The 26,066-nt window shown below is 41.1% G+C and overlaps 2 protein-coding genes across 4 annotated transcripts in view; one reads left to right on the forward strand and one right to left on the reverse strand.

The window, feature by feature from the left end:
* NT5C3A (5'-nucleotidase, cytosolic IIIA) overlaps positions 1-12,501 on the forward strand; it is a 56,623-nt gene extending 44,122 nt beyond the window's left edge. For all 3 annotated transcript variants that reach the window (XM_008591518.1, XM_008591517.1, XM_008591519.1), the window contains 8 exons: positions 3,054-3,152; positions 4,766-4,835; positions 6,384-6,430; positions 7,146-7,231; positions 8,761-8,850; positions 10,015-10,177; positions 11,066-11,266; positions 11,817-12,501. In XM_008591518.1, the coding sequence (XP_008589740.1) occupies positions 3,054-3,152; positions 4,766-4,835; positions 6,384-6,430; positions 7,146-7,231; positions 8,761-8,850; positions 10,015-10,177; positions 11,066-11,266; positions 11,817-11,918 (858 nt within the window). In that variant the 3' untranslated portion in view covers positions 11,919-12,501. The remainder of the gene's footprint in view (positions 1-3,053; positions 3,153-4,765; positions 4,836-6,383; positions 6,431-7,145; positions 7,232-8,760; positions 8,851-10,014; positions 10,178-11,065; positions 11,267-11,816) is intronic.
* A 6,652-nt stretch (positions 12,502-19,153) lies between these two features.
* Positions 19,154-26,066, reverse strand: part of FKBP9 (FK506 binding protein 9, 63 kDa) — a 31,352-nt gene continuing 24,439 nt past the window's right edge. Inside the window, exons 6-8 of the mRNA XM_008591520.1 lie at positions 23,509-23,654; positions 21,952-22,115; positions 19,154-19,669 (exon numbers count right to left, since the gene is read on the reverse strand). Of these exons, the coding sequence (XP_008589742.1) occupies positions 19,493-19,669; positions 21,952-22,115; positions 23,509-23,654 (487 nt within the window). The 3' untranslated portion in view covers positions 19,154-19,492. The remainder of the gene's footprint in view (positions 19,670-21,951; positions 22,116-23,508; positions 23,655-26,066) is intronic.

Consider the following 26,066-nt stretch of genomic DNA (forward strand, 5'->3'; position numbering starts at 1 on the left):
ATTATGGCCTTATTATAAAATGAATTTGTTTTCTTTTTATCACAAATGGAAATTTTTAGCTCCTTATTTATTTTCCATAAAGTTGTATCATAATCAAAGTGAAAAGGTTTTGGACAATTCAAAATAACTTGCCCTTCTTGTTACCAAACCAGGTATATTTTCGTCCACGAGGAATATGGAAGGGAGGGATCTGGAAAGGTAATAAAAATATGTGACCTAGTTGCTCTTTGACATATTTCATGCAGTAGTCAGTCTTTCCTTGTATTTCTCAGACTGCATTCTAAAATATTTGAGTAAAATGCCCAATAGGTCAAGTTCCTGAGAAGTACTTTTCATACACTTCAGTGACATGGTGTGTGTGTTGCCGGAGAAGAGTATATAATCCTAGGCAGGTATAATGATCATTTTTACAATTCATACATGTTTCTTCCACCCTGATGTGTTCTGTGGAGAAAGTAGCTGCTCTTTCATTCATGATTACCACTGTTATTTCACTCCAGTACTGTTTGGGTATTTACTACTTATTTATCTGAAAATGAATGGTTGCATGTTGCACAGAAGCAGAACTACCAATGCTTGTAGCCCCTGCTTCCCTTTCATCCATACTGATTTAGAATAAACCTTCCTTACAGTTGTGAGCTCAGCAGGAACCTGCCTCCTTTGAAGTCGTCTTAGTGTGATTCTCCTGAACATTATCTGAAACTTGAGGATGTGATTTGCTGGAGGCAGGACATCTTATTCAGCTTAGACACACTGAAATAAAATGTTTAATTTTCTTGGTGAAAATATATTTGGTGACATATATCCTCTGTTGCTTTCACTATAATGGGTTAGTTATTGAATCAAGCAAGTGCTGATTACTATGCATCTGCTAGTTCAGGCTGAGGTAAGAACAGAATTTAGTTGTCAGGAGATGAACTTACTAGCTGAGGTATTTGGAAGACAGCTACAGAAATGATATTTCAAAACAGCAGTGGTCCCTAAAACTCAACAGGAAAACAGTATAAGTACTGCTTATCTGATATCATACCCCTAGCATCTAGCAAAAGTGTGTGTCACAAAGTAGACACATGGTAAATGTTTGTTAAGCAAACAAATGGATTAATGAATGAAAAAAGGGGAGCTGACCCATGGCTCACTTGGGAGAGTGTGGAGCTGATAACACCAGGGTCCAGGGTTTGGACCCCCGCACCAGCCAGCCTCTGAAAAAAAAAATGAATAAAAAAGGAATGTAGGAACAAGTGCCCATTTGTCTTTCTCATCTATTAAAAATCACTATAAAATAAATATTTTGATAACCTTTGATCCAATGAAACTCTTTAAAGTCCAGTTAAATTAAAAGAATCACTCTATCAAGGTCAGTTGCATTGCATGTTTTCCTATCATCCTATTTAAATATGACTTTTAAAAATGAAGTATATTGTAGGCCTAGGCCTTTCATACACGGAGAAAATTTTATGTTAGAATTCTCTTTCCTGTACATTTCTGTGATCATCTTCCAGTCTTTGGAAGACATTCTAGCCTTTTTTCAATTTCTGCTCTTGTGCTTCTGTAGGAAATACATGGAACCTGGTCAGATTCTCTCATAGCAAAGACAGAAGGTCTCGGGAGTTTTTCATAATCATGTCCATAACACACACAAAATACAGGGGTACTTCAAAAAGTTCATGGAAAGATTCGTAGTTTAAGTCTATTTTTCCACAAACTTTTTGAAGTACCCTCATATGTTAATATTGGCAAAAACATACCCAGAATAAAAGCATATAAGTAAACAAAGATTATCCAGAACAAACCAGTATAGAATCTTGATTTGAGCTTATACTGTGGAAATTATGAAATTATGAAATGATTCATAATTCCCCCTCCCGGTTATCTTGCACATGTGCACGTCCTGTCAGAGCACTGTGCTCCTTGGACTGATTTCGTCTGATCAGCTTCACTCTGTTTGTGGTAGAGTGGAAACAAGAAACAATACTTAGCACTAAACTGTCGAGCAACCCTAAAGTCTTCATAATGAACCAGCTTAGTAGCAGCCTAAGCCCAGGTGTTCTTATGCTGTTTAGGAGTTACTGTAACTTGAAATAAATCTGTTGAAAAATGGATTCCAAGAACAATCAATAAGTTGTTTGGGACATAGTACAATTAAAGGGAGCAAAGATCGTGAAGCAACCTCTCAAATTTTAAAATATTTTAAATATTTTAATTATCTATACAAATACAAACCTGGTAATAGCAATATAATATTTGTTTCCTATTCATATTTATAAAAGTGTAAATACAAGCTAAAATTTAAGCAAAGGTTCTTACAAGAAATAACTTTATCACAGAGTTCAAATATTATTGTCCATTCAACTCTACTGCTCCATTTTGATGAAAAAATTCTGTTAAAAACATTTTTTTATAACTATACATGTAATAACATTAGTTTTAAAAAGCCTGGGCTGGCCCGGTGGCGCACTGCTACAGTGCGCCGCTTGGGAGCATGGTGGCGCTCCCGCCGAGGGTTCGGATCCCACATACAGACCGGCCGCTCACTGGCTGAGCGAGGTGCGGACGCAACACCGAGGGTTGCGATCCTGTTGCCGGACACGAAAAAAGACAAAAAGGAAAAAAAAAAAAAAAGCCAGATTATAATGAGAATGAGATAAAACTAGGCACAGATACATGCGTGTTTGAAATCACAGAAATTAAACTAATGGAAAATAAATTTAAATGTTTACTTGTTTTTCAAGTAGTAGAACTGTGCACAATTTTCTTTTTAATATTTTTACTGTTATTTCTGTGGTAAGCATGCATTATTTTTATAATTAGAAAATTATACTTTCAGGTAAGGTAAATGAATTACAAATGTAGTTGTCTTAATCTTCTAGTTGGAAATTACTGATGTGCTTTAAAATTTTTTGTGTGTGTTAATGGTAATTTGATAGAGCGTCTTCCTTTTTAAAAATAATGCCTCAGCATTTTTATATCTTTAAATAATACAAGTTTTTGCTTGGTATCAAAGGAACATGGGAAAAGAGGAATTACAAAGTTAATTTCTTTTTACTTTTTAGATGCCAGAATTTCAGAAAGGTTCAGTTCGCATCAAGAACCCTTCAAGAGTAGAAGAAATTATCTGTGGTCTTATCAAAGGAGGAGCTGCCAAACTTCAGGTGAATAATTATAAAGAAGGCTTTATTATTAAGCTTTTATTTTTAATGTTCAAGCAAACTCATTCATCTCCTGTTTTGGTAAAATCTGAATAAAGCAAGTTTAGGTACACAATTTTTGCCTGTCCTTTAGGAATGTAAAATCTACAAAATATATGTATTTATTTATTTTTATTTATTTTAAAAGATGACAGGTAAGAGGATCTTAACCCTTGACTTGGTATTGTCAGCACCACGCTCTGCCAAGTGAGCGAACCGGCCATCCCTATATAGGATCTGAACCCGTGGCCTTGGTGTTATCAGCACCACACTCTCCCAAGTGAGCCACGGGCCAGCCCCTATAAAATATATTTAGAGTTGGTCTAAAATACCCAGAATACCCTGTTGGAAACCAAACAAAAATTAATAGCCTTGAGATAAATTTAGGTTTTCTTTAGTATTAAATACTAAGCTAACTAATGTGCACAAGTATTAAACTATTTTAAGAATAGTATTAAAAAGTGTACAGTTTCATGTGTTTTAATTAACTAAATCATAGTAGTTCAAATTAAGATATAACCTTATTAGGAGATAGTTGAATTTTTAAAGAATTCTCTTTCTTTTTTTTAAGGAACATTTTAAATATAAATTAAACCAACAATTTGGATATTCAGTTAAAAAATTTCTTTTTTTAAACATTTCTAAAAAATGATATTTAACATAGTCTCCTAAGTCTCAAGAGGGGGAAAGCTGTTTCTTTTCTCTTCTTTTGTGGCGGGCTGGTATGGGGATCCAAACCCTTAACCTTGGTGTTATAACAGTGCAGTCCAACCAACTGAGCTACCTGGCCAGCCTGTGGTGTCCTGTTTCTTTGTGTCATTCATTCAGTGGTATAGTTTATCTTAAATGAGAAAGTTAAATCCGGGGCCGGCCCGTGGCTCACTCGGGAGAGTGCGGTGCTGATAACACCAAGGCCATGGGTTCGGGTCCCTACATAGGGATGGCCGGTTGGCTCACTTGGGAGAGTGTGGTGCTGACATCACCAAATCAAGGGTTAAGATCCCCTTAAAAAAAAAAAGTTAAAAGCGGTGCTGATAACACCAAGGCCATGGGTTCGGATCCCATATAGGGATGGCCGGTTCGCTCACTGGGTGAGCGTGGGGCTGACGACACCAAGTCAAGGGTTAAGATCCCCTTACCGGTCATCTTTTAAAAAAAAAAAAGTTAAATCCAGCATGTAACAGTATCAGTAATTAAGAGCTTCATAATATAGTTTATTTGCTTCCACTGCATTTTTGTACATTGACCAAGTTGGTTGAAATTGTGCAATGTTTCATCTCTAGTGAGAAGAGTGACCGTATCACCTACAATTGCACATTCCTGTATTGTTTAATTAGATTTTTGGTGGCAACACTGGGGCACTTAAGATAGCACCTTGTAGTTAAGGTCATTATAAGGACTTTATAAATGAACTGCTTTGAGAAAACTCAGTGTAGAGAGAATAACCCACGATGGTGGCCAGAGACCAAGCACAGTCCTGTGCCTCTAGGAAGCATGCAGCGTGCATTTGGATGGCACACAGAAATTCTGGCCATGGTGGCTGTGTTTATATAATGCCCTTCTCCCTTTTCTTACAGGTGATAACAGACTTTGATATGACACTAAGTAGATTTTCCTACAAAGGGAAGAGATGCCCAACATGTCATAGTAAGTGTGGTATTCTTAAACAAATTTTTGAAAGTAATCATTATTTTAAGATCCTTTTTACCTGTACTACCTGTGAAATGACTGGGTTTTGAAAATTCTTTTTGAATATTAAAAGTGAGGGGACCTGCTTTTTCTTATTATGTTTTAAGGATTTGTTTTTCCCTATGTTATATAAATGGTTATTTTTACGTATGGCTTTGGTAGCAGAGGGAATGGAGAATTTTGAAATATTTCTAGCCAAATGTGGTGTGTTTATTAAAAGAGTTTTAAACTGTGGGTTAACCTAGAGAAACAGCATTCATCAAACACTGTGTTTTTTAGGAATTCTACCAAATTTTTCTGATGTATATGTGTAAATTAAATAAAAGGTAAGTTATTAAATAAATCTCAAGTTGAATTTTGTGGCTAAGATTATACATATTTTTTGCATTCCTAGTTGGCAGTGAGTTTTTAAAATAGTATTCATCAGCGTAACAAGTACACAGCGAAATAAGCCCTCACATTTATCATTAGTACATATATAAATTGAGAAATTGTTTTGATAATTTTTATTTTTGAAAACACTAAAAATCTTCATAGCCTTTTGACCCAGTAATTCTTCTTTGGAGATTTCTAAGCAAGTAATCCCAAATGCAGGGGGAAAAGCTTTATTCACAAAAGTAGTTCTAACTAAGCTCAACATAAAATTATTTATAATAGCAAAAGTCTGGAAGCAACTTAAAAAGCTTAACACTGCAGAAATGGTATAAATCTTGTCCTGCTCACATACCTGAGATTATACAACCATCATGAATGATGTTTATGGAGAACTTTTAGTTACGTGGAAAAATATAGACTACAATGTGAAATGAATAAGAAAGGATTCAAAACTATAGATTTGGTATGATCTCTTATCTAATTGATATACATAAAACTTTAAAAGGAAGTATAGTAAAATATTATTAGTAATTTATATTGAATGGTAAAAATGTAATTTTTGTTTTCTTCTTTATAGTAATCTGTATTTTCCCAATTTTCACATTGAGCATTTACTATCTTTTTATTAAGAAATAGATGTATTTCAAGGATATGTTTCTTCTGTTTAGTTTTTTAAAAAAGGAGGAAATGGAAACAATTGGTACACAGTTCACAGTGTTTGAAGATATTGAATTATCTAGCTCAGTAGCCTAAGCGAGCAATCACTAAATCTCAGATTTTAAAACCATTAGCTTCTCTATTAGCGCTATGTGAATTATGCCACTGAGACCAAAGGTTGTAATAACCGTGCTAGTTGACTTAGCATTTAAACTTAAAAGTAACAAGTTATTCATGGTAGTGGTAGCATGAATCAGTATTTTTTTTCTTTTTTCATGACCGGTAAGGGGATCGCAACCCTTGGCCTGGTGTCGCCCGCACTGCGCTCAGCCCGTGAGTGCACTGGCCATCCCTGTATAGGATCCGAACCCGCGGCGGGAGCGTCGCTGCGCTCCCAGTGCCACACTGTCCCGAGTGAGCCACGGGGTCGCCCGAATCAGTATTTTTTTAATGCCTACTTTGCTTTCTCTTTAGATGTCATTGACAACTGTAAGCTGGTTACAGATGAATGTCGAAAAAAGGTAAACAATTTCAGTAATCCAGAGTTACTCAAAGACCTCATAACTCTTTTGCCTGAGGATTCCTTCAGGTTCTTTCACGTAAACAGGAACGGATGCAAAGCACTTATAGCTGTACCTGGCACGTAGTAAGCATTCAATAAAGGGTTTATTATGTGAATTACGTGTTCTCAACATATTTTAAAGAAAAAATTAACAGTAACTTTTTAACAGTAACAAAACTTAGATTAAAAACTTTTAAATGATTACCAAAATACTCTGGTGTCCTTACATTAACTGGAAAATTAAAACCAATGGTTTTTTGTAGGTTTTGTTCCCTTGAATTGGCCAGGAGGTTGCTTCAGTACTTTGCTTAAGTGCCTATCTGTGTATGTCTTAACAAAATCATATTCAAAATGTGAATCAAATTTAATACTTTTATATGAGACCTAAAGTTTTTTTGTAGTAATAATTTGATTATTGGTTAATTTTACAGAATTGCTTACCTGAAAGTACTTTACAAAAGAAAGATAGCTTTTTGCAAGGTATATTTAATTTCATGTAAACTAAGATCAACAAACATCTCTTCAATTGATTGATACATTAGCTCAATTTAATCTTTACCTATAAAGCAGTTTATGGAAAACACTTGTTTACCTTGTTTTGCTTTCTATAAAACTAAGCATATTAATGACAAAGCCCTGTAATCTTCATGATTAAATCATTCATTTCTTTCCAGTTATTTCAACTAAAAGAAAAATATTATGCCATTGAAATTGATCCTGTTCTTACTGTAGAAGAGAAGTACCCTTATATGGTAGAATGGTAAGTGTGTATTGAGTGGTGGGAGGATTAGAAAGATAAAACAACATTACAGTTACACCTGATGGTTTATTTTTCCCCTGTATAGTGTATAAATAGATTAATAGATTGTACAGTGAGAGTTAGAGCAGTGAATTAAGTATAACAAAATGAATTCTAATTCTATACTCACTCTAACAGTCTAAGATTTGTTTCGTTTTGTTTAATTTAAGATGAAGTTAGTAGAATATATTTTAAATCCTGTATATAAGTCTTAAATTAAAAACAAGAATTTTTTTTAAAAAGTATACAGACAAGATGTGGCTTAAGGTGTAAAGAAAATGAATTAGGATTTAAATTGACTGTGAACTCAGCTGGAGCCAGCAGATGATCTGGTTACTGAGACACAGACCCCTGGTGTTGGGCGCATTAATCACAATGCAGCCTTCCAAGCAGACCACACTGAAAGCCTTTTGCTGAGTTCTGGGAGAGTGCTCTTGAGAGAAATCTTGATGAACTTAGAGGAGTCAGCAAAGTCCACCAGGAGGATGATCGAGGAATCAGAGCCATCCCATCTGAGGAACATTTCAAGGAAGAGAAAATGCTTTGGTTTGAGAAGTAACAACTTGTTTTAAAATCTGAAGAGAACAGGGGTGATATTTGTCTTCATCATCCCATTACCTAACAGGGTACCTTGCACACTTCATCTGTGTGTATGCTATCAAATGTTGAAAAGAGATTAGACTTACTCCACGTGCCTTTAGCAGCAGAACTGGGGCTAGACTTGGAAGGCGTAAGAAGATTGATTTGAGCATGATAAAGGAAAGGACTGGCTAGTAATTAGAGTTTTCTGGCAATGGCATAAGCTTCCTGGGAGAATGAACTTCCTGGTGTGTGACAGAAGCTGACATGGGCAGAGTGTCACTTAGGAGTATTGTAGGGGTATTTCAGGTATCAGACCAAGAGATAAGTTCTTTCCTTTTTTTGGCTGTTTGCATGGTTGCCATGGGTGAGAGTTAGATTCTGAAGGCCCATTATGCTGAAATGCTGTGATTATAGGTGTTTTTACATAATTATAAAGCAGGCCAACCTGTACGTTGTATAATGCTTTCCATGACAAGGATTTTCTCTTGCTCACTAGGCAACATCTTCAGTACTTAGCATGAAAATTCTAACTACAAGAAGATGAAAAAAAATAGCTTTGCTCTAATTCTTATTGCAGTCAGAGAAATAATTATGCCTCCCAAGGTTGGATTGAGTTTTTATGTGTAGACTGAGGAAAGGCTTAGAGCTAGTTTCCTTTCATTACCTTATTGACCTATTTAAGCTAAGCCCGAGTTTTAGAGAACTGGAAAATGCAGTAAGAATGTGCATGTCACATTTTGAGACACATGGGTATTCGTTGATTAGTGATGAGTTTAAATCTCTAAAATTTAAATCTCGCTAAGATGAATAAAACTCATTTTTTCTCACTGAAGAATGTTTTGTAATAAAGATAATAGTTTTAATTAGTTTTAATTGATATTCTTTTTTTCTTTGCTCATAAACTCCAGGTATACTAAATCACATGGTTTGCTTGTTGAACAAGCTTTACCAAGAGCTAAACTTAAAGAAATTGTGGCAGAATCTGATGTTATGCTGAAGTAAGTAATGTGGGTGTTTTTTGTTATTGTCTACAGACTTGAATTATTATTATATATGTATTTAATAGTATATTTTTAATAAAATAAGATATAACAACATTCCATATATAAGCATATCCAAAATATGCCACCTATCTCAAAATAGATAGCGGTGAGATAAGAATTTAGAATGACACATTAGGTCTTGGTGTAGGTAATAAGAGCCTTATGAGATTTAAGTACTAATTTCTATTTCCTTCCTCCAGATTAAAAATTTCAAGACTAACTTATAAATATATGAAACCAAGACTATTTTGAAATTTTCTATTTCAAAGCTTTTTAGCAAAATATTTTTGAAAGACATAAAATAAGAAAGGAATGTTTATAAATCGAGTTGAAAAGGATTTAACTGAGTACCCTATTTGTAAATTTACATGAATACACTTTCTGAATTCTCAAACTTCTTTAAAAACTCTTTCTAAGAAAGGTGAATATGTTTTAGCTCATAATTAAAATATTTGTAATGGATGAATTATAAGATATAAAAAAGCTTTAAGCTTATTTTCAATACTGTTTACTCCCTGTTAAAATTTTCAATTCATTGGACAAATACAATGATGCTACTTTTTGGGGGAGAGGGGAAGATGCTGTATTTTAAGATGATCACTTCTAAGGAGGGAAGCAATAAACTGTCACAAAAAGTTTGAGGACAGCTAATAAGTATCCTTTGTAGGCAGTGACAGCTTTATTTAATCTATAGCCCAGGAAGAGTCAAAAGGGGAGAAAAGGGTTTAAGGTCTAGGAAGGAGAGCTGCCAGGTGTAAAGAGGACATAGCTGAGTTCCTCTTGCTCTGCCTTTCTGTTAAGCAGGTGGTCTTCCGGCTCACCCTAAATGGGTTTTTTTCAAGGTGTGGTTTAATTATTTGTTTTTAAATGGTATAAATTGTTAACTGTAAGCTTATATCCATATTCAATGTGAGTGTAAAAAAAACCTAGTTTGCTCTATTAGAATTGATTAAGAGGAAGGTAAAGAGGTTCCTTGAAAAACTTGTACCAGGGGGATCATTTTGAAATGACAATACATGGGCCACAGAATTAGGTAGAAATATTTCTCTTTGTTAACTTCTAAATGCAAAGGAGACATATGTTGCCCTTTAACAATCAGTTTGTACCTCTACCTTACAGGGAAGGATACGAGAATTTCTTTGACAAGCTCCGACAACACAGTATTCCCGTGTTCATATTTTCGGCTGGTATCGGTGATGTACTAGAGGAGGTTATCCGTCAGGCTGGTGTTTATCATCCAAATGTCAAAGTAGTATCCAACTTCATGGATTTTGATGAAAACGTAAGAATATCAAATCATTCCTCATAATCACTTTTCAAACTTGAAAATACTGTAATCTTGTAAATTCATTTGTAATTTATTATTATTTAATGGACATTCATTAAATTAGGCCAAGTTGATAGGCCTACTAGGGGATTGACACATTATCTTTCCCACTGTTATATACATATTTTTTAAATAATATACTACTTTTAAACTTTTATTCCCAAGTCATAGACTAATATTAAAATTAGCAAAACTTCTTTTAAAGTAATTTAATGCTGCAACTCTGAAGACTTAACATTCATAGGAGGATAAAAAAAGTGAATTAGAACTGACATTATTTGAATAAGTTTTTCTTTTTTTTTTTTTTCCTTTTTGTCCCCTTATACTGACCGGTAACAGGATTGCAACCCTCGGTGTCGCGCCCGCACCGGGGACCGGCAACGGGATTGCAACCCTCAGTGTTGCGCCCGCGCCACGCTCAGCCAGTGAGCGGGAACCGGTCACCACATGGGATCCGAACCCTCGGCGGGAGCGCCACAGCACTCCCAAGCGGTGCACTCTCCAGTGCACCACCGGGCCGGCCCTTGAATAAGTTTTTCTAATCAAGACAGTTTATTATGAAGTACATAAAATGGGATTGCTTGAGGAACAAAATGAAAACTGAATTTTCAGCTCATCATGTTTTACCATTTAAAGTAATCTCTAGAAAACCATGTACTTCTTGGAGCTCTTTTTACTTATTGTGAATGTGAAGGATTTAAGTGCTGTGATATTTCTAGTGTCAAAGATAAATTTACAAATATGATGAAATAATAGTGACATCTGCTAAGAGCTCCAAAATGTGAAAATCCATCAAATAGAATTTCAAAACCTATTATTTCAATAGACTTATATTTTTAATAGGGGGTGCTCAAAGGATTTAAAGGAGAACTAATTCACGTATTTAACAAACATGATGGTGCCTTGAAGAATACAGGATATTTCAATCAACTGAAAGACAATAGCAACATCATTTTGCTGGGAGACTCCCAAGGAGACTTAAGAATGGCAGACGGAGTAGCCAATGTTGAACACATTCTGAAAATTGGATATCTAAATGATAGGGTAAGTATACAAATTGTCATTTAATTTTCTTTTAAGAATACATTTGGATGAACTCTGTAGGTCATGTTGCCAAAGGCCCCTGAGAAAGTAATTATCGTAGAGACTTTGTGATTGCTCTTTACCCCTTCACTCTGGTGATGACTAAAGGGGTTGATATGCACAGATGCACAGTGCAGGTGCTGGGGGAAGGGAGGGTACAGTACATTCTGAGTGAGGGCCTCTGTCCTCTGCCCACTAGATACTGGGCAGCACTTCCCAGTCATGAGAATCAAAAATGTCTCCGGACATTGCCAAGTGTTCCTTGGACACAGTTATCCCAGTTGGGAACCACTGGATTGGAGAGAGATCATTTGGGGAGAAAAGCTACCATGGTGAAAAACTTCTATGTCAATGAGTCTTAAATTGAAAGTATTTCTTCATTTCAAAGGTTTTAAGAAAGTGAATTTACTACATTTTGCCCACAGATCTAACATAACAATGAGATTCATCCTGAAATTTTTTGCTTCTTCTCCCTGCATGTTCATTTTATTTTTGTTTTTCTGTTGATTAGGTGGATGAGCTTTTAGAAAAGTACATGGACTCTTATGATATTGTTTTAGTAAAAGATGAATCATTGGAGGTAGCCAACTCCATTTTACAGAAGATTTTATAAACAAGCCTCTTCAAGAAGACCTCCCTCCCATGGCTGTGACTGATGAAAGAACTGCTCATCTGTCCGTCTTGCTGAAAGACTCTTATTTATAATATATTCTTGCATAACTGAACTGTTTTCAGACGTGTTGAATCCATTAACTGGAAATTCCTTTTTCTCACCTCTCAACACACTCCTCACCATATTTTTAAACAAATTTTTAAAAGAAAAAAATCTTAAAGCCAAAATTAGAAGAATAACTCCCAAGGTGTATTTTGTCGTTAATGTTATGCTGTTTTTGAGGAGTCTTTTTTATATCAAGAAAGTTTGTAGAAGTTTAAAAGGAAGTTTTATGAAGTGGTAAAATGATGTGCATGATTTTAAGTATTGCCATTTCTGCAATTTGGGTGGATTATGCTGATGGTCTCACCACCTCCTGAAATTGTATTATGTTGGTTATTTTGTCCGGGGAAAATCAATATTTACCAGAAAAGACTGATAGGTGGTAATTGAAAAAACTAGTTGTGTCCACATGTCACTAATCATTACACGATCTTCTATATTGAAGCATTGATAATAAACATGAAATGAAAAGCCTTTTTAATTCTACTGTCAAGACTATCTTCATACATTCAACAAATATATATCGAGCACCTGCCATATTTTTCTCCCTCTCTCCCTCCCTCCTTCCTGATTTGTGAATCCTAATGTCCTTGTGTACTGGCTATTTAGATGGAATATTTTCAAAATTTATACATTATAACTCTAAGGATAAAAAGATATTTGTAGGGAAAATTTAATCTGACCTTCAGAAGATACTGAGGCCTGTGAAAATTATTTTCCCCCATTGAAAACATCAGTAAAAGAGGGTACTATATTGCAAATACAGAAGTTTCAGCAACAGCCACAGGTAGGAAACAAAGTGTAGCTTGGTCTCACGGTAACTAAAACAGTACAGACAGTCCCTGATTTACAGTAGGCTCGACTTTATGATGGTGCAAAAGCAATACGCATTCAGTAGAAACTGTACTTTGAATTTTGATCTTTTCCTGGGCTAGCAATATGTGGTATGATGCTCTGTCATGATGTTGGGCAGTGGCGGCGAACCACAACTGACCAGCTCCCAGTCAGTCACGCGATCATGAGAGCAAATAATTGGTTCTCTACAGTGTACTGTATGCAATAAATTGCATGAGGTATTCAGCACTTATAAAATAGGCTTTGCGTTTGATGATTTTGTCCATCTGGAGGCTATTTAAAGTGTTCTGAGCACGTTTAAGGGAGGCTAGGCTAAGCTATGATGTTTGGTAGGTTTAGGTATATTAAATGCATTTTCAACTTGCTGTATTTTCAAGTTAACGATGGGTTTATTGGGATGTAACCCCATTGTAAGTCGAGGAGCATGTGTACTGCAAAGTTAGGAATCAACATTCTCTCTATAGTCTGATTTCCCATTCCAAATCTCTGCTGCTGCCTCGTAATTGTTTTTTACAGGTTTTGACTTGCTATTGTGATAAATTTGACCCTGACTCTAATCCTTGAACTCCAGATCCTAAGGGCAACTAATTGGTTTGATTCATACAAAGCATGATCTGACTGGTCTGGCCACCCAGTGTGATCAGCAGTCTCTAGTCCAGTCAGATGTGGCAGGAAGACAAGTCACATGATAAAAAAAACCTTTTTCCCTTGAGGATGCCCATTCTTAGCCTCCACCACTACTTCTCATCTTATTATAATAAACAATGAAACAAAATATTTCGCAATGGCAAAAGGTAGACTAAATCCTCCTTAGGTTTTTTGAAAGTCAAATTCAAGAGTTTGACTCTTGAGGTATTTCCAAAGTTTGACTCTTGAGTCATTTCCAAACTCTTGGATTAAAGCAGACAGCCTGGCATGACAGTATCAATTACCTAGAGGACTTTTTCACATGGAAAAAAAAGGTGGGAGTCACTGATCTACTGACAGCTCACAACCCCTATATTGCTGTAAGAGCTGGTCTTGGCTGTTTCCCAAAGGAGTTTATAATACACTTCCATAAATAAGCATATTGCATGGTATAAATGTAAAGAATGCTGAAGTCATGACCTGCATTCTAGTCACGGCTCAGCCCCTTAGTAATACTACAGATTCAGTCACCTTCCTATAAAATGAATCTCTTGAGAACATGCACTCTCTAAGGCCCCTTCTAGCCAGTCCAATGATAACTTGATTATCATGCCTCTTCCACTATATGCTTGTGACCCTATCACGTCACTGCCACTTGATGCTACTGATATTTAAAACATTTGTATTCAAGTTCAGTTTTTAGAGCAGTTTAATGTAGCCATTTAGAAATGGGCTATGGAGTCAGAGTGCCTGGATTCGAATCCTCTTCCTACCACTTGGTAGGTGTGTGACCACGACAAATTATTTAACCTGTGTCTTCCCAGTTTGTTCATCTGTGAAGTGAAAATAATTATATTCTCTAGATTTGTGAGGATAGGATGTGCTCATCTGCATTTATGTATGCATTTCAAATTTATGTGTACATTTAGAAGAGCTTAGCACAAATATTCAGTATTGTTAGCTAGAATCCATCCACAAAAGTAGAAGTTGTTATATCCCTTAGGACTACGTCTGGTTGAATCAGTGAAATGGAAGGATCTTCTGCAGTCCTGGTGAACACTGGTAGTGATGGTAACTACCACTTTCTCTAAAGAGCTTAGTATTAGCCAGTGGTTTTAGTAAAGTTGTTTATTGGGTTTTTTTTTTTTTTTTTTTTTTTTTTTTTTTTTTTTTTTTTTTTTTTTTTTTTTTTTTTTTTTTTTGGCAACTGGTCGGTACCGGGATCTGAACCGTTGACCTTGGTGAACACCACGCTCTAATCAACTGAGCTAACCAGCCAGCCTCTCAACTTTAAATTTTACATCATAAGGTGAAGCAGTTTTGAGTGTTAGAACTAACAATTTTGATGAAACGAAAAAAAGCACTGTCAGTGATACCAGCTTGTTTCAGAGTGAAATCTACATTCCATAGCGTATTTAATAACAGACACGGAAACTTAGTCACTGGAGATCTGTTTAACCAACCTTCCGGCTCAGCGTTTTCCCTTTTCTATACCCTGTGGAGAATGAGCAAGGAAAATATAAATGACTTGAATGACTGTCCTGAAACTTCTCCAGGTTACCCTGGGATTCGACAATCATGTTGCTTTTTGTATTTAGTCTGGTGTTTCGGTACAGGTTTAATGGACAAGATAAAGAGTGCCGGAGGTGTAAGGAGCACAGGTTTTGAAATAAGTCAAACTTGGATCTGAGTCTTTGATTCCAACTGTGACTAGAGGAAGTTCCTAACTTCTGTAAGCCTTGGTTTCCTTATCTGGAAGGTGGGGTATTAGCTAGAGGTGAGGGTTCAATGAACCTCATTCAACAAGTCCCTGCGGTGTGCCGCTTCCGCTCCTAGTGGATGAGACAAGGGAGAAAAGAATGGGTTTATAAAAATGACAAATGCTACGAAGAAAACACGTAACAAGGGATAGGTACGGTGGTCAGAGGAAGCTGAGGACGTGATATTAAAGCCAGGCCCTGAAGGACAACGGGGAGCAAGTGAGGAAGAGAACCATTTCCAGGAGAGGGAACTGCTCACGCAGAGGTCCTAGGTGAGAAAGCGGAGGGTGTTCAGAGGACGAAGAACTGGTTTACCAGGACTGGCAGTAAAGGGAAGCATGGCATCATGTGATGAGCGGGACTGGGTGGTGCATATCTTAAGTCAGATCATGCAGGGCTTTGTACACTGTGAGTCTGGTTTTTCTCTCCCTGCAGTGGAGTGCCATGATCACTCTGCTGCCACGTGGAGAATGGACTGGTGGGGGCAGATAGTCGCAAGCAAAGCTGTTAGAGGCTCCTGCAGCAGTCCAAGCTAGAGATTGTGGTAGGTTAGTGAGGCTAGGGCTGGAGCTGTGGAGCTAGAGAGAAGTGGATCATTTCTGGGAGTGGTTTGGGGACAGCTGACAAGACTTGCAGCTGGGCTAAATGTGCAGGGTGGGAGGATAGAGGCTCACTGGTGTCTGCTTTCAGCAAATGGGCACAAGGGAAGACTGGGAGAGGAATAGGCTCGGGTGGAGGGTGTTGGGAAGGGAGTGGGAATAGACATTTTATTTTGGACATACAAAGTTTGAGGTGTGTGTGAGATTTACAAGAGAAGATACCAAATAGGGAGGCTAGAGAACGAAGGAGAAATTTTGGCAGGAACTATATATTTAAATGAGACTTAAATATGGCCAATGTAAGCTGGAAGGAATCCCCTGACCAATCAAAATTCCACCATTAAAGATGAAGACCACACACAATTAAACGTTAAGAGTGAAAGTCATATGTGCAACTAGCAATAAATAATTAGGAGCAATATTATTAAATAGAAAGACCCCAGGTCCCTGAGACAGCCAAGGGAAAATGGATTCAAAAAACCAGCTTTGTTCCTAGAAACCCAAGATATTAACAGATGGGGGCAGGGAACAGTGCTGATGTAGTCTTGCAGTCAAGCCAACTTCCCTGCCAAAATGCAGTCTTTTTTCTTTTTCTTTTTTTGGTAGCTAGCCAGTATGGGGATCCAAACCCTTGATTTTTTTTTTTTAAGTAAACTATATTGAAAGACATTATATATTCCTATATAATCAGAGATCAAAACTCACTGGTTTTAACAAAATAGCACAGATTGCTTACACTTCCAAGTGGCCAAGTTGTGTCACATGCATACTTGGATGTCATGTTCTCTAAGATTCTCATCCCACATTGAGCATCAATGACCTAGTTCATATTTAGGGTCCAAAGTTCAAAATCTGTATAGATCGTAAGTGAGGTGGTCTCAACACCTCTCGACAGCTGTTCTGTCAGAAGGTCCTCTGTCAGGATGCCTCTAGAGGCAACACAGAAAGTGGGTGGCTGGCTGGTTAGCTCAGTTGTTTAGAGCAGTCTTATAAGACCAAGGTCACAGGTTTGGGTCCCTATACTGGCCAGCCACCGAAAAAAACAAAAAGTTGGGTATGAGCTGTGAGGAAGAACAGTGCTGTGTGGTATCTCTGCCGGTATCTGGCCCCATAATGAGCACTCACAGCCTCGCTGGCAGAGCTGTAACCCATAACCATAGTGCAAACACGAGCGAGTGCTGAGAGGGTGGGGCCAGCCTGCCCTGCAGACACATGGATGCCTGACGTGGCCGCAGGTAACTGAACAGCCTGCTTAGCAATAGGAAGCATGCAAGTTCCCAGGCAGCACTCATCTCAGCAAACCAAAGGGTCCCTCTGTTCCCGAAGTTCTAAGGCCCAGTTTTTAATTTCCCCAAAGAAACTTATTTCTGAGGTAGCCAACCTTTCTCCACCACTAGGAAATGTCCAGTAAAAATCTGGGATAGAGAATAAGCACGAGGTTTTTATCTTCCTGAAGTCAAGCAAGGATAATGAAGGGTACAGGTCAAGTGCATTCCAAAGGGCAATTCAATTTAGAAAGAAGCAAGATTAACCCAATGCACTTAAGGAATTCTGTTAGGTGACAAATGAGTGACTGTAAGCTGGGTGGAAGAGGGCTGAGGAACACTAGTGTCCAGGGCAGCAGCAGCCCTGAGGTTGCTTCTGCAATGAGTAAAGAATAACATTTGCTTTTAAAAACGATTTTATGTACTTTTTTCTATGTATGTGCCAGTTATTCTCCATTTTCTCCCACCCCGACCCTACCTGGCTTCATTCTCCACCTTTCTCTGCACCCCAAGTGGCTGACCTCTGAAAACTCCAGTCCCCCAGTTCCTTCCCCTCTGGCTTCGGATGGGGTTCAGCTAATGGGAGCCCGTGGCAGGTGGCAGAGGGGGAGGACAGAGAGCATGGGGTGTCCCATCCCTCATCCTTGGCTGCAGTTTCAGCCACAGTTCTGGGGAGGCTGCGTCCCTCTGTGACTCCCACCACACAAGGCAGCCTCCTGCTGTTGCCAGCCAGCACCGCTGGCAGGGTACCTCAGCATCCTTCCTGGTTCCCTGAACTCCACCTGCACCTCTGTCAACTGTCCTTTCATCAGCTTCTCTTCAGGAGTCCCAGGTCCGGCCAGGGCCCTGACTGGTACCCCATGCGCCCCACAGCGCTCTCTCCCCTTCCAGTGAGCGCAGCGTGGTCCTGCCACTTTTACCAAAGGGATTCTGACTGCACGGTGCATCCTCATGGGATCCTCTCAGCTCCCAAATAAAATGCCATGACACCAGATAATATAATTCAATGTTTGATATCAGAAAAGATGAGTTTTCCAACATTTATTCCACTGAACAAGTGCACAGCATTTTCATGAACTATCTCAGGGCTACATCAGTACAAAATAGTTTAAGTTAGTATAATAAAGCAGTTTCAAAAGGAAAATCATTGATTACTTCAGGGAAGTGCCACTACCACTTGGGAACAGGGGACATAGGCAGCAATGTGGCTACTGAGAAATGTGGGAACAGGCCAGCAGGTACACTGTCGTTGCTTTCCTACGGCAGAGAGGCCCCCAGCCTTCAGGCACCACCCTCTCCGGGACACAAATGAGTGGCAGAACGCCCCCTTATCTATGCTCAGCAGCCCCTCTATTGGGATGACACATCCCTCCCGGCCAATGAAATATGCTGGCTGACCCCAGCCCTACGTGCATCGGTCTAATCAGCGTGACTCGGGGCGGGGAGGAGACTGCTCTATGGGCGGAGTGATGGGGTAAGAAAGAGCTGAGCAGGCAAAGAGAAATGAAAAACGAGCGGGAGCAGCTATTCTTATATGGAAGAAAATAGACTTAAAAAAAAGAGCTAAACAATCACATGGCAAACGCAGAATCAAATTCTCTATTCATGGTCCAAGATGCCATTTGTTTGGCACGCTGTTTTTTTCTGTCCAGGAAGCCTCCAAGTTGCATACTGCCAAGTGGAGGCCCACGGCGGGTGGGGTGTGACGAACTGGAAAAGCACTGTGTGTGTGTGTGACCCTTTCCACAAACTTTTTGAAGTACGTGTGTGTGTGTGTGTGTGTGTGTGTGTGTGTGTGTGTGTGTGTAGTAGGGGACGGAGGGGCCAGGTATCGGGGTGTGTGTGTGTGTGGTGTAGGGGACGGAGGGGCCAGGTATCGCAGAGCAGAGCCAAGGGTTGTTTTCTGGGAATCCTGCTGGGGCATGCCCTTCATCCATTCTGCCTGTCTGGAGGACATTTTTAAAATCAGCAAGTTAACAAAAAAATTAACCCTATTTATGTAGCTACCCTGGACACTTTTTCTTCTGTTCTCTCCAGGATGGTTAAAACTTCGGTGTGACACTATTTTCCTTTAACAACAAAACTCCCCAGAAGGCTCACAAATGGTTGGCAGTGCTGCCTTTTCGAAACTTTACACGTCCCATGGTAAGGCACTTTGCAACGATTCTGCTTACTATCACTGGCAGTCAGTCTAAAATTCTCACCACGTACAACCCACCCGATGCACACACCAGGTACTCAGTGACCCACCTACTACTTGCTAATGATGCACCTTCTGAGAGACCCCTGCACGCTCACTGCACATCCTGCCACCACAGGTGGCTTGGTGTCACACCGTCCTTGGCACCAACTGGCTTGTGTCAGGTTTAGAGTTCATCGTGTTTGGCCTCCTGGTCTTTGAGTTTAAATTCCTCAGCCGTAACCTTCCCATCTCCGTTGCGGTCCTGGTTGGTGAACATATTCTTCACGATCATTTCAGCATCAAAACCAGGAGCAAGTTTCCCTTTGCCAGATGCCACCTGGGCATGAATGTACTCTGAGAACTGGAGAGAAAGGGGACAGGATAGACCGTGAACACAGCAGCCAAGAATGCAGAGCCAGGAGCCTGATGTAGGGCAGCACAAGGGTGGGTGATGGGGCTGCACCTTGAGTCTGAGCTACCAAAACAGATAAAATCTTCTTGGGGCCTATGTGACTTGGTTTTTTTTTCTCCAGATGCAGATGAAAACCCCTGGGCTAAATGTCTCCAAGAGCCCTTAGAATCTAGGAGGCAAATGAATAGCAGCCATCAGAGCCATCCCTTCTCCCGACTTAGCTCCCCACCAAAGGCTGATCCCTAAGCACTCTAGCCTCTAACAACACTGTTGTGTGCATGCACGCACTCATTCATACAGTGGAAACTCACTGAGTGGCCACAAACACGTTGAGCACCGTTCTTGCCCCTGCACTGTGTACATCAATACACAAACAAAGACATCCTGCCCTTATAATGCTTGCCTTCTAGTGGGAAAGACAGATAATTAAACACACACCCAATAAACAAGTAAATCACATATTAAGTTACAAAGTGAAGTGCTCCAGAAAGAATGAAAACATCGAGCTAAGGAAGGGAGGGTGGGTTGAAGTATTAAATTCGGCAGTCAGGGTACAACCGTCATGAGGGGAGAACTGTGCAGAGGCTTGAAGGGAGTGAGGGAGTGAGGGAGTGAGCCAGGTATCTGGGAACGCGTGTTCTGCGCAGAGGGCAGCGGGTGAAAGGCCCGGGCTGGATGCGTGCCTGGGGTGCGCACAGAAGTGGGCGTTGAGGTGGGGGAGGCCGCAGCTTTCCAGTCCACTGGAAGGCCTTTGGATGGGACCCTTGCAGGTCTGAGAAGCAGCATCTAAGACTGACTGAGAAGGACACCCCTGGCTGCCATAGGGAAATGGGAAAGCAGGAGGAGCTTCCCCTAGGCCACTGCAGCGATGGGACCCCGCCAGGCTAAGGGGCTGTGCAGGGCACGGTGAGAAGTGGCAGGCTCTGCACTTGTTCTGGAGGCAGGGCTGGAGTGATTTCCCAATGGGTTTATCATGGCCCGCAAGGGAACAGATTACTGAGCGCTCTCGCCTGAGCGACTGGAAGGGGAGAGTTGCCACTGACTGTGATGGGGAAGGCTTTAGGTGAAGCGGGCTTCAGGGACGGGGGGTGAGGCTATCAGCTGTCAATAAATGGAGACGGCAGGTAGGCAACCGTCTAGATGAGTATGAAGTGGAGAGAAGACTGGCCTAGAGCTACAAATGTGGAAACCATCAGGATATGGATGGTAAAGCCATGGACAGGATGGGACTGCTACGGGAGGGACGTAAATAGGAGAAGAGAATGAAGTTCAGGAGTTGGCCCCAGACGCTCCAACTTGACGAGGCCTGAGGAGGGGCAACCAGGGAGGCAGAAGGGACACCAAGAAAGCGTGCCGTCCTGGGAGCGGGGGGAGCGGCGTCCTGCAGAGGAGTCAGCTGTGTCCAAGTGGCGGGGGTGTGAGGACCAACTGCTGGACTCAGCAACACGGAAGGCAAGAGCCGGCTCAGAGGTGCACAGGGACAGAAGCCGGACAGCAGTGCGTTTAGAACAGACAGGAGGAGAGGGATCGGAGGCAGGGAGGATGGACAGCTCTTTTGAGGTTTTTGCTGAAAAGGAAGCAAAGAAATGAAAGAGATGGAAAGGCACACCAAAGAAGGGAAACTAATAACACGTCTGCATGCTAATGAGGACAATCCAGAAGCAGGGGAAACGCTGACGGTGTAGGAGAGACAGGGGAGAAGGCAGGAGGGATGCGCTTGGATAAGCAGATGTGGACCAGGCAGGGAGCAGGAATTCCCAGGGCTGGGACTTGGCAGGATACTCCATGGCCCAGTTCCATGAAGGAGCATGTGGTTCTGGCTCAAACCTCTGGGGAACTGTGTGACCCTGGGGAAGTCATTTCCCTTCTCTGTGCACAATTTCTTCTTCTGAAAAATAGGGATGATGACAGCTGTTGTGAGGGCCGAGCCAGAGAACATATGTGAAAACACCTAGCACCCTGCAGGCGTGCAGTGGGCACCCAGCCACCTAGAACTGAATCCAGACCTGCACCTGTCAGGGCTCACTTTCTTCAGAGAGGAACGGGGAACTTCCATTCACAGTGTGTGTGTAAAAGCACTCAGTACACGAGCGAGCCGGCCACCACCATCAGGAGAAATGTGGCGCAGCTGTCCTCTGCACTCTGAGAAGGCCTCACTTTCAGAATGGGTCCCCGGGCCCTACGAGGCCCCCGAGCTCCTTCTGCTTCGCCATCCTGCAAAGGCCAGTTACCTCTTCAAGGAGGACGTCTCCATTGCTGTCCTTGTCGATCTCCTCAAAGAGGTTGGGTGACACCTCGCCATTCCATACGAACATGTACCCCTCAGGCAGGCCGGCCACTAGCTCCAGCAGCTCGATGTCAAACACCAACACAGCACTGCCGGGCACTTCCCCATCTGCTCCGAGACGGAGGAGGCAGTGTTACCTGCAGGGCAGTGGTTAAGGCCAAGCAAGCGCCCTCCCCGCCCTGCCTTCAGCCGCCCCACCCAGGCGGGCATTTCTGTGAAAGCAACAAAGTGTAGCAGAGGCTGGTAGCTTTTTCACTTGTAGGCAGTGACCCAATCATAAGTCATGAAGTCAGTTTACAGGGCAATGAGAAGCATTTCTTTTTAAATTGAAGAATAGAATAAAGTAGGTCAGAATACATTGCACACAGAAAAGGATAGGTACTGTTTCATGAAAATTGAGTTTCAATTTCATATATAAAATTAAATGTATGTACGTATACATTGTATGTTTATGTGCACAGATTGGGAGATAAGATATACGAGTATTTCTTACTGTGTGTCTTGGTGAAAAAAGTTTGAAAGCCGCTAGTAGAGACTACAGTGGTAGAACTTTTGAATGAATCTAATGATACAACTTTAAGAATAATAATAGAATGCCTAACAATGACAATCCGAGACATGACTGTAAACACACATTCAGGAACAGTATAAATAGTATGAGCCCAAAAGAAGTTATATAACTATGTGAATATACAAACGTAATATATATTATTCAGAATTATTATACTATATATTATCTAGATTATATTTTATGTGTAATATATTACGTTGTAATTATTTATAATAATATATTAAAGGAAATGTCTTCAAAGATACACAACATATTTTTTAAAGTCTTTCTTCTGGACTGGTAGGAAGAGCAGATAGTACTTTTACAAGTATTTAAAAAGTTGTGAAAGGAAAAAAAAATCAACCCAATGTGCCTACCACTTTTACAAGTTAGCACTTTCCAGCTCCTTCATGTCCAGATGAAAAGAAGCGTTCCCCAAATCCTCCACATGGAGGACACATTCTGGCCAAAATCATAAAGGACAACAGAACCCCTTTGAGGATGGGGTAAAGCCAGTACTTCCAGAACTTGAAACTAATCTCTTCCAAAGGAAATTTTCTTGGAGAGCTTATCGGCTCAGGAGAAGTGAAAAGCAACGGCCACAGCACTCCAGCTGTCCCAGGAACAGCTACAGAAGGAAACGCCCAGCCTGACGCCAGAGATCGTGCCTGCAGCACTCCCCCAGGGACGCCTTCCACTCGTGGGTCTGTGGATCCAAGGTTTATTTTGCTGAAACTCAGTCTTCCTCAGGAGGGTAATGGGCATTAGCATGGCTCACTGAATTCACGGGGTCTTTAAACAAAAATGCTAGACACTTCAATAGAAAAACCACAATTCTTTGGGTTTTAAGTAAAAGAAGCATATTGTGGTTCTAACTACAGCACCCCCAAAAGCACAGAATTGAGATGGTGAACGTGCCCCCAACACCGTCGAGTGCTGCGGCTCACTCACCCACACCAGCCTCGCCGTAGCCCAGGTGGGGCGGGACGACCACTGTCCGTTTCTCCCCGACACACATCTCTCGGAGACCCATGTCCATTCCCAACACGACTTGTCCAGACCCCAAAACAATATTATATGTTTTGCCTAAATTCCATCTGAAAATGAAACAGAAGAACCCTGGGTTAGGTCATCGACGCACTGGTACTTGAGAGTGTTCTCTTGAGAACAACACATCACTTCTAGGATATCTCTGCCAAAAATATACGACCCCTATCTAATCACGGGAAACACCAGACAAACCCAAAGTGAGACACATTCTGCAAAATGAATGGCCTGTCATCTTCAAAAGTGCCAAGGTCGTGAAAAGCAAAGGAAGACTGAAGAACTGCTCCAGAGTGGAGGAGCATATTGGAATGAGATCCTTTTGCTATAAAGGACCTTATGGGAATATTTGGTAAAACTAAAGAGCATTCTGGGTTTTAAAAGGGAGTAATGTATCAGTGCTAACTTCCTGATTTTAATGGCTGAGCTGAGTTACGTACGAGACTGTCTGTGCCTGTAGTCAGGTATTAGGGTTGAGGAGACATCACAGTGGCAATCTACTCTCCAGTGGCTCATGGGGAAAAAAGTTCTTTGTACCGCTCTCATAACTTTTCTCTACATTTTAGTCAATGTTCTAATGAGGCATGTTCTTGAAAATTTTTGCTACACAGAATTGTAGTTAAGACCCTGAGTTTTAGATTCAGCAAGCTCTGAGCATGAATCCTGGTTCTGCCACTTAATTTGACCCTGGGAAATGTAACCTCTCAGTTTCCTGACTTATAAAATGGAGATGATACTAGCTATCTTACAGGGATGTTCTATACAGCAAATAATATGAAATGCTTGGCACAGTGGAGAGCAAGTACAAAGGGTTCAAAATGGATGGCCGTGAGGGCACAAAGTGCTCGTGTCTGAAGCAGTCTATGACTTCAGAAAAACAACTTGAGATTTCAGTTATCTTTGATGCCCATGGACCCTGGGGAAACTTGTTTAAAAAATAGGTGGCCCCATCACTTCAGTCACTACTGAAAATAAATCTATTTCAAAATCTATGGCATTCCTCTCACTTCCTAAAGACAAACAGTGGTATGTTCTTCAATGCCAAGGGAGAAATGCCCCTGATGTCCCTTGATGCCCATCACCAAGTGGTGACAACATGGTTGGGATGGCCCATTTGGGCCACACCCTTTTCTCAGGCTTCCCAGACTCCCCTGGGCACAGGGCTGCCACCTCTTTACTCCTCCAGCTGGTTCCCAGGGCCAGCAAACTAAAACCAGATTTCTGATTGTCCTACCTGGGAGTGAGATAGGAAGTGCTCAGTCCTCCTGGGGTCCAGTTTCGGGCCACTCCCCTAGGACTCAAGCTCCTCCTCTAAGTCCTGAGCTGCTGCTGCCTGTAGCACCTATTTTTCAGTACCAGCATGTGGAAACCAAGACCACAGGAGGCAGACTTGTGTAACCTCAGTGGCTGAGCATGCTCAGTAAAAAGGAGTTTATCCTTTGAATGACCTCCCCTGCAGGCACTAGAGTGCACCTAGAATATTCTAAGTGTATTTGGTGCATATGATGGAATTTGACCAATGAGCATGCTTCAAAGAGACCAATGGAGCATGTGCACAGCTGTATTACATAACTGGAACCACCCCCTTAGTTGAATATTCATCAGACCGCATGACTATGTGTAGACGGGAGCTGTTGCCCGGTGTCTCTGGACCAGCCCGCACTTCGCCTGCGAGGTGGGTATTTCTTACTTCTCTAACACTTAGGCTTGCCTTCGGCAGGCTGATGCTCGCTCTGGAACCAGTCTGCACCTTGCACATTGTATATTTCTTACTTGTGCATTAAACTTGGTGTGGCTGCCGTTTAGTCTCTGGACCTAGCCGCACGTTCCCTGTGAAGTCAGTATTTCTTATTCCTTGCGTTAAACCTGTTTCCATTTTTACTGTGACTGCTCCTGAATTATTTCCTGTGGCGGAGTCAAGAACTTGGTAGGGCCTGGGATGGTTGGAGGTCACCTATCAGACCTCCCCAGACCCTGTCCCCGGTATCAGGAGGAAACGGAAACAAAGCCGACTCCCGCCCAAGATCCTCGGCCGCCGTCTGCGGGGACAGAGTTGCCCTCACACCGCCTTTTTTTTTTTTTTTTTGTCCTTTTTTTGAGACCAGCCGCATCGCACCGGTCATCCCTATATAGGATCCGAACCCGCGGCGGCAGCGCTCCCGCGCTCCCAGCGCTGCACCCTCCCGAGTGCGCCACGGGCTCGGCCCCACACGGCCTTTCTCCAAGCACCACCCGGCGGGAATCCTGTGGCTCGGTCTCACAGAATATTCGAGAACTCGGATATCAAGCAGTGAATGTTTGCTCTTCCTCCCAGAGGGCAGCTTAAACACACACATGGTTAAGAAAATCCTCCAGTCGACTTGTTTTCATGCGACTTCTTTTTCTTTGGGCCATTTATTTTATTTTTCCGGCCAGCTTTTCTCCCATCCCCCCCACCCCCCACCCTCCGCGCTGCAGCTGCCACC

This window comes from Galeopterus variegatus, unplaced genomic scaffold (genome assembly GCF_000696425.1).
Source record: "Galeopterus variegatus unplaced genomic scaffold, G_variegatus-3.0.2 Scaffold6985, whole genome shotgun sequence".
Lineage (NCBI taxonomy): Eukaryota > Metazoa > Chordata > Mammalia > Dermoptera > Cynocephalidae > Galeopterus > Galeopterus variegatus.